The sequence below is a fragment of the Limulus polyphemus genome, unplaced genomic scaffold, assembly GCF_000517525.1.
Source record: "Limulus polyphemus unplaced genomic scaffold, Limulus_polyphemus-2.1.2 Scaffold307, whole genome shotgun sequence".
Taxonomy (NCBI): Eukaryota; Metazoa; Arthropoda; class Merostomata; order Xiphosura; family Limulidae; genus Limulus; species Limulus polyphemus.
The window spans coordinates 48,111-59,784 of NW_013665917.1; the positions used below are offsets into that span (position 1 = coordinate 48,111).

At 34.4% G+C, this 11,674-nt stretch overlaps 1 protein-coding gene across 3 annotated transcripts in view; it reads left to right on the plus strand.

Annotated features, from left to right (window-relative positions):
* LOC106457244 (adipocyte plasma membrane-associated protein-like) overlaps window positions 1–11,674 on the plus strand; it is a 26,920-nt gene that overhangs the window by 10,584 nt on the left and 4,662 nt on the right. For all 3 annotated transcript variants that reach the window (XM_022383078.1, XM_022383077.1, XM_022383079.1), the window contains exons 5-6: window positions 418–534; window positions 10,395–10,569. In XM_022383078.1, coding sequence (XP_022238786.1) covers window positions 418–534; window positions 10,395–10,569 — 292 coding nt within the window. The remainder of the gene's footprint in view (window positions 1–417; window positions 535–10,394; window positions 10,570–11,674) is intronic.

The following is an 11,674-nucleotide window of genomic DNA, read 5'->3' on the forward strand; positions in this document are numbered from 1 at the left end:
AAGTTCTCCCCCACCCACCATATTCTCCAGATATGGCACCATCAGATTACCATTTACGTTCCGTGCAACACCATTTTAATGGAAAAATGTATGCAAATGTAGAAGGTGTTAAAGTGTACATCTACATGATTTTGCTTCAAAGCCAAGTGATTTCTATAATCAGAGCATTAACAACCTGATTGTAAGATGGAAAAGCATCATCAATAAGAATGGAGACTATATCATTTAATAAATGTTTTGTTGTGATATATTTGTTTTTTTCTGAAGCAGATAATGCATCTTCATTATCATTTGAAAATATGGGAATTATCAAGGAAAACTGTTTGATTGCTACTAATATCTACATAAGTTAGTTGCTTATTCTTGAAGTTTCCTGAAAATAATTATCATGTATTTTGATTTCTTGCATAAAAAAAGAGCTGCAAACGAAAAGTTCAACCTGTGGGAGGCCTCTTGGGCTGAGATTTGATAAGAAAGGAAACTTGTATGTTGCTGATGCATATTGTGGGATTTTGATGGTCAATTTAAGATCAGGTTTGTGCATTTTGCTAATTCCTCATGTTTTTTTCTTTAATGCTTGTAATTGTTATGGTGCTGAATACATCTAATTTAACTATGAATGATTGACACTTTTGTATTATTTAAAATTTAATAAATAATTAAAGTCAACATGTTATATTTACACAATTTTAAAAACTTTATTGAAGCCATCAACAACTTACTCTTTAAAAGTACACATTACATGTATATGTTTCAATGCCCTCTATGTTGTCTTCATAAGTTATTTACAAGACAATAATTTATAGTCTTTTACCCTGTCATGTGATATTACACTGCATTGTTATTTACATAATTCCTTGGTCAACCTTACATCATACTAAATATCAATGTACTGACTTGATGGCCCTTCATCTCTGTTTAATATTTTTTTTTCTACTGATTCTCTGACATTTAAAGATGTAATATTGAAAGGTTGAGCTAAAATTGTAGTTTTTTGCGCATAAAATTGTGTGTTGTGTTTTTCGTATTCTGCTGCAGCTGAGTTTTTTATTTTATTATTTCCCATGTAACCTTTATGTTCATATAAGCTGTATTTTAATTCCTTTCAGTTTCACCAATATAAATACTCCCACATTCACAGTCTATTTTGTAAACCCAGTTATTTAAATAGTAAGAAACCATCAATTCAATTCATGTGTGAAATTGAAGAAAATAATAGCTTACACTTTCTAAATGTACCAGTCAAAAAAGAAATAGATGGTAACTTGGAAGCATCAGTTTATAGAAAACCCTTTGCTATTGTCATGTCACCACACCAGGAATCGTGTCATATAAAAGTGCTAAAAATCTCTGCATTTTATACATATGTTTACAGAGCTTTAAAAATATGTTCAAGACAGGAAGATTTAAGTAATTAATTGTTATTAATTAAATATGTAGCTGTTAAGAGAGGTATTGAACCAAATATAGTAGATAGAGCATTTAAGAAATTTAGCAAAGGTTCAGTGTTAGTTAAAAAGACTATGTTAAGATCCATCTATGAAAAGACCAAAAAAGAAACTTTAAGTTTACTTTATGTTCCACAATTAACAGGTCAATTATGTAAAGCTTTTAAGAAACAACAAAACTTTTATCCCATCTTTAAACATATAAATAAGATTAAAGAAGAGTTAGGGAATACTAAAGATAAAATAGAATTAAGAGATAAAACTGGGATATGCAAAATAGAATTTGAATGTGGGAGTATTTATACTGGTCAAACTAAAAGGAATTTAAAATACAGATTACAGGAACATAAAGGTTACGTAAGGAATAATAAAATAGAAAACTTGGCTATAGCAGAATACGTAAATACAACACAATACACAGTTTTATGGAAAAAAACCTACAATTTTAGCTCAACCTTGCAAAATTACAGCTTGAAATGTCAGAGAATTACTAGAAATAATAAAATTAAAAAACAAAAAGAAGTATTAAACAGAGATGAAGGGCCATCAAGCCAGTGCATTGATATTTGGTGTGATGTATTATAAAGGTTGACCAAGGAATTATGTAAATAACAATGCAATGTAATATCATATGACAGGGAAAAAAGTATAAATTGTGTCTTGTAAATAACTCATGAAGACAACTTAAAGGGCATTGAAACATGTACATGTAATGTGTACTTTTAAAGTGGAAGCTGTTGATGGCTTCAATAAAGTTTTTAAAATTGTATAAATATAAAATGTTGATTTTTAATTATTTATTAAATATCTAATTTATACTTATGATTTTCTTTACTGTTCTCCCTTGTTTATATAGACTTTTTGATACGTGATTTGTAAAGGCATTTAGTTATTGCTTTGATGATTGTCCAACTTTAACTGTGCCTGACCATGCCTAAAAAATTTTATGATTGTACCAAAAACTGAATGTAGTAAAGTGTATTAAAATATATTATTAAAAACAGCATTCAATAATAGTTTATATATGATAATTAATTTTCAAGTATGTGTTTCATAAAACAAAACCTATATGGACAGTTTTTTGATACTTTTTACATTGCCTTTAAAGGGGTGCAGATAATCATAAACTTGTATCTTCAGCATTTACTTTAAAATTATTTTGTGATGTTTTGGAACTTAATATAAGCATAAATCATATCTGGAACAGATATATAAAAAATATATAGTAATTTAAACTAACTAGAAATAACTCTGCTCATGTCAATTAGCCTCCATAAAATTGTTAAGAGGGAACTTTGTCTTGAGTCTTTCTCCGCATGCATGTAAATATACACGCTTGTAAAAATGAGAATAATATATGTTAGTAGATTATGTGATATTTAGGGAGAAAATCTAGAACTATAATTGTCAATTTTAATTTAGTAACTGAATGATGCAAAGAATTTCACAAATCTCTTGTACGTGTAAAGCTGTCAAACGCACAACTGCCCATGGAGATATGAGATAGTTTGTAACATTTAAGTAAAACAATCTTGATTTGAAATTGAGAAATATAGTTTTCACTTAAAATTGTTGTGATGTTTGAAGATTTTATTTTAGTGTTTATTAATTTAGATGCCATATTTTGTAGAATGTTATTCATGATGTTATAAAAACACGTAGGTTCAAGAAGTTTTGATAGAAATGAAAAAAAACCCTATAACTTTTATAGCAGCATTTCTAGGTAGTGTGGATTAGAATGAGATTTTCCAGTTATAAGATATATCTATAAGCAATCAATACTGAGAAATTTAGCATTATAACTCTCTACAGAAATGAATAAAAACCCTATTACCCAAGCACTTTCGAAAGGTGGACCTTGCTTCTTCAGGGGCAAACTGGGAATGGTGGTGTAATCGAATAAGTGATATATATATGAAGAGAGTTTAGTGATGTCATGAAGGTCATCTGGTTTTCCAGGAAATGTTTAGACTATTTCTCTATGTACTGTTTAAACGTCTCATTTCCGGTATAATGTAGCTGATGGCGCAAGTGTATGTGAAAAGTTGTTATGGATATTTTACTTTAGAAATGGCTAAATATATGTATATTTAAAACTATACTTAAGTGTTTAAGTTAAATAAAGGTGACACCTGGAGACTGTTCAACCTTTCAGAATTAATCTAGATCCTGGAATTGGTGATCTCCGTTCATTGGTTTCATCTCTATCAGAAAAATAATTTTTACCTTTTGCTTATTTTTTCATGTAATTTCCTAAAACTTACTATTTATTCAATATCATTTTTTTATACTTGTTTTTATAAATTGATTAGCATAACATACCTTTTTCAATCAGTCTCTAGGTGTTACAACAATACATAGAGAAATAGACTAAATATTTCCTGGAAAACAGGATGACTTTCATAATGTCACTAATTTCCCTTTGTATATATTACTCATTCGATTACACCACCATTCCCAGTTTTCTCCTGAGGATTAAAGGTCCACCTTTCGAAAGTGCTTGGGTTATAGGGTTTTTATTCATTTCTATAGAAAGTTATAATGCTATAATGCTCAATTTCTTAGTACTGATTGCTTATAAATATCTCTTATAACTGGAATATCTCATTCTAACCCTAGAAATTCTGCTATAAAAGTCATTAGAAATCTAATGCACGTAGGTGTGTTGCATAGTATTAATAACATTTGTTGAAAGCCAGTAGAAAATGCTCAACTTTAACAATTGTCATCCCAATTCCCTAGAATCTGAACCTAATATTTCAAACATACTTTTAGGTTAACTTTATATCCCATAAAAAATATATTACCTAAAGGTTTTATCCTGAGTATTGTTCAAGAGGCTGGCTAAATATTGGTGCCAATTAGATGAAAAGATGAGTAATAAATATGTAGTTTTGTTTTTGTTTCAAGTTAATCTCATCTGATTTAAAGAGAGATGTATGTTTTAGAAATGTATTATTTCTTGTACCATGATGATATCTCACCTCGACACACAGAATAGCTTGATTCTTTCTACATCTGCCTATGAGATTTTCATGCTGACAGCCTTGAGCTAACTCCCACCTAAAGATCACATGTTTAATATGAACAAAGCTAGTGCATGATAACAATATCATGCAACAATAGCCTTCCACCAGTAGGAGGACAACACAACCTTCTTGCACAGCAACTCCCCTTAAGCACTTGTACTTAAGATAACTTAATTCTTTTCCTCAGCATTTTCTTGAAAGGATGTTATTGTTTTTTTACATTATTATTCAATTATGTGAGATTTGCTATTATAAAATAAACTTTATTTTTGTTCAGGTTTAACTGGTTTTTTTTTCTGCTTGCCCATTATTAATTTTCAAGTGACTGTAGCTTCTACTTTGTCCTGTGATGGTGACAATGTTACAAACAGGGGACCTGTGTTTACTGGGAGCCTTCAATGGGTGATGGGCTTCCTCATGCACATTGGACTTCCTCCTCCTCTCCGTTTGGTGAGATTCCTTCTTGTCACTTCAGTCGTGACCAGGATGATGATGATGATTTCAACCAGCTATTTTCCACACCAGGGTTTGCTCTAGGAACTGCTTTATCTGTGGAAGAAAATCCTCAACCTTATAATCTCTTTTTTTTAATATAATTTCACAGGTATATTCTTTACTTTCACCTGTGTTTTTCAATTCTTCCCATTCTTTACTTCTTGAAACCCATTCTCATGATTACTATGTTTTTCTTCCTTCCCCTGATATTAGGGCTCATGCAGATTTATTTCTATATCCATAGTCATATGCCTCATCCTATCCTACTTGACTCTTTTGTCCTGGCATATGACCATTCTTCTTTTCTTTTTCTTGATTCCCAAGCTTTAGTCTCTTTTACTTGCTTGGGGACAGACTACTTTACTTCTATTACACTTTATAATTCTCATTTTTCCTATATTTGCCTCTTTCTTTATTGCCCTCCAATGTTGCCTCTTGTCTTTTCACCTCATTTTCTGAAGAGGTTCATTCTCTCATTTTTACCAATTTTGGCAATACTAGTACTGTTGCTCTATTCCTCCTTACATGTTTCCTCTGCTGTTGGGTCTTGTTGAGTCAGGATGCTCTTCTAATTATTGTTTTCCAATCTCACTGTTATCTCCATGATCATTGTTGAGTTTCTTTTGTTCATTTGGAGGTCTCTGTGGGTGTTCCTGACACTCTGGAGACCTCAGCAGAGGTGGCCTGGGATTAATCCTCATTGTCTTTCTTGGTTTCCTATCTTTTTCAACCTCACCTTTCTGTTCCAGTCCCTAGACCTACTCAATCTATGTCTTCCCTTTTATTTCCAGCTTCCCAAGCTTCTTCTTTCCACCCTACCACTTCCCAATGTCAGGGTCATCGCTCATCTCATCAGTGACTATACTGTCGTGTCTGGTCCAGTGGACACCCTCTGTTTCATTTCACCAGCCTTTGTTCTCGATTTTTAACTGACATATGGGTTCTTCAGGTCCTCATCCATGGCCTTTCTCACCACTTCTCTTCCTCTCAATTTCCCTATTCCTGTTTTGTTTCCTCCTCTCTGAAACCCTGTTTATTCTTAGAATCTTGAGGATGTATCCTGGAACTCTTGGCCAAAAATGCCATTAAGAGGGTACTTACTCCTTCTCTGGCATATTATTCTTGCCTCTTTGTGGTCCCCAAGAAGACTGGGAACTAGCATCTGATTATCAGTCTCTCATCACTCAACTGGTTTCTAGTCATCTCATGATTTCAGATGAAAGATTTCTTTTTCTTTCAGGTGGTCCTTTTTATCCAGTCTGTGTATGACCAAGATTGATTTGACGTATGCTTTTTCACATATTCTGATTGCCTTGTCCTCCAGATGTTTTCTTCATTTTGTCCACTTGAACTGAGTCTTCCAGTTCCTTGTTCTTCCTTTTTGTGACACAACTGCTCCTTATGTCCTCAATTGAATCATGGGGCATTCACCAACCATATTCATTGATTGAGGTTCCATTATTATATATACAATTGGCTTCTAGTTGCCCCTTCTTGGGAGGACTTCTCTCGTACCTCTATTCTTGTACAGGAGACTGCTTGGCTGGGTTTACTAGTTAGGCGTTCCAAGTCTTTTTCTCATGCATACCCAATATTTGGTATATCTGAAAATGTTCTTCAACTCTCATCTCACTTGGATTCAGCCTTCACTACTTCACCTGTGAGTGATGGAATGTCTAGTCACAAAGATTTGAATGGAAGATTCTTCTGCTTTTGGAACCCTGGCTTCTTTTGAACTTCTCATTCCTTTGGGCTGCACACACATGCACATCTTCTAGTGAACATTGTGGGATGAGAGGAACCTTTCTTGGGATCCATTGTCCTAAATTGTGAACCTCCTTTCTCCTTTTTTTGAAAACTTCTGGTGGTTTGATCATTTCGATACTATTGTGGATCCCTTTGCTGCTCCACTTTACCACATCTCCATTTTTTTCACTTGTGCTTCCTGGTTGGGTGGGGGCATGTCTCTGACCAACAATGTGGCTTCAGACATGTATGCTCAGAAAGAATGTTCACTCCACATCAACATACTCAAACTTCTCACAGTTTGTTTGCCATGTTCCCATTTCTTATTTCTTCTTGTGGTTTGGTTTGTCATGATCCACTCCATCAACCATCAGGGAGGGTGTACCCATTCTAGGACTTTTTGCTTTGATACATTGGATGTGCTGTTTTGAGCTCATTTCTGTTGAGTACATCTCATAGTTTGTCATGTACAGGGAGCTCTGAACTAGTAGTCAATTGCCTTTCTCAGCCAGATGGGATTTTACCCATGGAGTGATCTATCCACCCACAGTTTTTTTTGTTGGGTTTGCCGACAGCTGGGCTTATCTCTTATTGATGCCTTTACCACTCCCCTCAATGCCAAACTTTGACGCTTCTGGGTTCTAGTACCTCATCCTTTAGATCTGGTAGTCAATACTCTCAACCAGGACTGGTCTTATCATTTTTCTGTATGTCTAACCTCCTCTTCATCTCCTCCCTTGTTTATCCTCACCTGTATATACAACACTCTTTGTCAGATCCTGTTGGTGGTGCACCTTTGGTCTGCACAAGTGTGGTTTTCTCTCCTTTGTCAATTGGCATCCAGGCTCCATTCTTTCTTGCTCCAACATAATGTCTCCCTTTCTCCCAGAGCCAGACTCTCCAATTGTGTAGCCTTTCAATCCCATTCCTGTCATCCTTCAGCTTTGTCCATCTGTCAGTGGAAGTGGTGAGTTTTTATGTTGGTCCATCAGCCACTCCCTTTCTCCTGGCCATCCTATTGTGACCCACATTCTTGCCTTTTTCACATGATTGACCATTTATTGTTAGTCGCCACTAAAGTTGGTTATTAGATGGTTTTGTCAACTACATTTCACCTCTCCTGTTACCATCCGGTGTTTTCTTCCCTTGTCTTCTCAACTTTGTTCTGACCCTTCTTCCTTCACTGACTCCCTCAAATGACTCTCATGCTTGATTGGGACCTTAATGTTGCTCTATGCACTTTCACATGTGCCCTAATATAGCCATTGACTGTTTCTTCTTTGGACCATGTTTCTCTTAAGAAATATTTCCTTCTCCTTCTTGCCTATGGTTGCTGTCACTCAAATGTATACGCCATTGATGCTTCCAACACTCTCTTTCATCATACTTATTTACTTCTCTATATAGATCAGGCTTTTTTCCCTAAGACTTCAACTACTTGGGACAGTGATCATTCTTTTTCTTCTTTCTCCCTCCTTTCTATTTCTCATCTCTATGCTTATTCAGACCCAGATCATCTTGTATCTCCAGTTTGGGTTGTTCAGTGCTAATTTAGTATGTACATATACTTTTGGGGTATCTGCTATTGTTTGTTTATACTTTGGAACCCCTTGTCATCCAGGGACCTCTTGCTTACTACCATGACTGGATGAGTCCACCAACTTCTCCAGTTTGTGTAGTTTTTGAATATTGATGCACACAGGCTTTTTTACATTTCAGCACATCAAATTCATTACCCATCTCACTCTCTTGCAATTAATTTTTGCTGGATGAGATTCTTTAAGCTGGTATGTGTACAAATACCACACATTTGTCTCACATTATCTTCAGCATCTGGCTAGTTTGTTTCCTGGAGGATTTTGACTCCTTCAGTCACTGTTATTGAATGTGCACTGTATTTGAGAAGGGTACGTTTTATTTTTCATCACCCCTTTTCTTTTGTAGGATTTTGCCTAGTGGCTGGTGTTGTCTCTTAGTGTATGCTTATTTCCTAAAATCCACATCATGCCAGAAGTAACAGAAAGTACTCAACCCACCCGCCCTGGCTCTACTAGTGCCCGCTTTTGAGATGGGATGTTTTGTAAGACCACTAGAGGTATCATTGTGGTATTATAACTACTCAGTTACCCAATCCAGATCGTAACATTCCATGAACTATCAAGGAAAAAGCTGGCACCAGGAAAGTGACTGCCCACATATTTAGCTTGTGCTTGCCAGCTTTTGAATATAGGTTTTCATGGTCACCCATTGCACTTTCTTCAATAAAAGACCTTTCCAGCAGGCACCTGATGAGTCTCTTCAATGCAAATTTGACTCCCACCTTCTACTAGAGTATGGAAGACCCTTGCAACTTATTAGTTCCTAGTTGCTGTGGTGGTAGATGTTAGAGAGTTCCTCACTGATTGTACACAGCACTGGTGGAAAGTAGGGCAGTAATGGCACTGCCTGTGTAGTGCAAGCCTCCCTTGAAAACAGCTAGCATGCCTTCCTCCTGCAGCAAGAATCTGTCTGTTCAATTGAGTCAAGGTGAAACATACACTGTATGGTCTGATCATGCCCTAATCACACTATACTTCTACGTTTTCTGACCACTTGTGTGTAGATCCTTGGTTGGTCATGATTAAATTCTGCCATTCCTATGACAATTGGTGTTCTTTTGCCCTTCCCTCTATTTCCTTCCAGGCAAAGAGTTTACCCTGGTAAACACGAGATGCACTCTCCCATGGGTGTGGTCGTATGGAGTCCCTGCCATTGGGTGTCACACTCTATGGGATTTCCCTTCAGATATTTTCTGAAGGGAGCTCCTGTAAGTTTAAAGTTTGAAATGGCCCCTTGACCATTTCAGTATGGGATTCTAGCTTTTCTGTGTGAAGAGATGAGTTATCATCTTGGATGTTAACATTTACTTTACCTGAAAATGTATTTCTAATAGATACTCACCTCTGTGCAACTTCCCACTTCACATCTATCTCCCTACTTCCAGCTTACTTCCTTCTTACCTCATTTAAGAATGAAGCTATCATAAGCACAAGTGTATAAGTGGAGTTACTGTCCAAGAAGGCTGTGTTGTCTTTCTAATGATGGAAGGCTATCATCACCTGATGATGTGGTCATGCAATAACTCAGTTCACATTAAACACATGTTTTTTAGGTAGGAGTTAGCTCAAAGCTAGAGGCATGCAAGTCTCATAGACAGACATGTGAAAGATCAAGCTATTCTGTGTACAGTGGTATCTATCAGAAATACATTTTCAGGTAAGGAAAATATTAACTCTTCTTTTGAGTCAACTATAAGATATATATTCTTACCCTAAAACATATTTAAAGTGTTTCCATTTAAAATACACCTTGAACCTTTGTCTATGAATTAAGAAAACTTTTGGCTCTTGTCAACCATTACTTTATTGAGATAGAATTAATGCAAGTAAAATGAAACTTAGAAGTTTAGCAAATTAAATTATTGCAAGATAAAACAAGGCAATAGAAATACCTCATGAGTTAGAGCTCTTGGAGCTTTAAATTAAAACACTGCTTCATTAAACAACTATGTTGAAATTTACTAGAAAATAAAATTACCTTTCATAATTAGCTGAAATAATTTTTGTACTGTTTATCAAAAGTGAAAATAGATGTTAAATTGTTATTTGGTTATCAAAGGCTTTGTGAATTTTTACAGGCTCTGTTGAAACACTTCTACCATTGTCTACTGAAGTAGAAGGAAAAGCCATAATGCTACCAAATGACTTGGATATAGATGAAGAACAAGGAATAATTTACTTTACTGACACTAGTACTAAATGGCCTTTTAATAGGATATTCTATGTTGCTTTTGAATACAGCAGTAGTGGTCGGTAAGGAAATTAACATTGCCAAAATGTTACAATTTCATATTATCATTAGTTAAAATCATTTACTAAGATTCAGGAACTTACAATATCCCAACTGAGATGTATGTACAGAGTGGGGGTCAAAATTGATTATATAGTTACTTTATTTGGAATTTAATGCAATTTCTAATGTTTTACTCGTAAAGAAACGGTAATTAAATAGGTTTCAATTGTGTTCATAATGTTTTATTTAGTACCAACTATATGTAATAATACCAACTTTCTAGTAACTTTTGTCCCACCCTATATATACAAGCTCTGATTTTTGATGGATGATTATGTTTGTTTTTGTACCTTTCACCACATATTGCATGGTATTGAATAATTTTATATTATAGCCTTTTACAACATTTCAGTATCAAGAACTAACCAAAGGAAATTAGAATTACTCATTTCCTATGTAAATATACAAGGGAATCCAACAGTAATTAGTGGGATTATTTATAATATTTATGGCATTTTTATTTACATATATAATTGTGGTGTGCAATTGTATATTATGAGGGATCTTCAGTGTAAAGAATTGACCAAAATATTTGGTGAAGTCATTAATTTTCTATGGAGAATGTATACGAAGCCCAGTAGTAATTACTGGGATTAATTGCAGTATTGATGGTATTTTTGTAACTCGCATGTTTTATGGAATCCTGCAACTAACAAAGTCATGGTCCCAGAAGCAATCTGGTGAATAAAATGGTTTAGAAAAATTTATTTAAAAAGCGAATCAGTAATTCTTCTATTAAGAAATGCATAAGTATAAGAAAATAGTTGATGAAAATGAATGTCCAAGGGTTAACATTTAGTAACCATGTTTGTATGATGTAAGAAAATATAAGTAAAACTGTTTTTTTTATGTCTATTTTAATTAACTGACAAGGCAGTACAAAAGTTCACTTAAAAAAAGTTTTATAGCACAGTATTAATACATTTAAAAAAGCTTTGTGCAAGTCCAAGTAAATTTTTTTTTTTGTACATGAAACTTTGATTTTACATACTTCTTATTTAGTTAGTGTTTGCTTATTGTTGTCAAACCTTTTAAGAATCATTTATGTTAACTTTTTTCAAACAC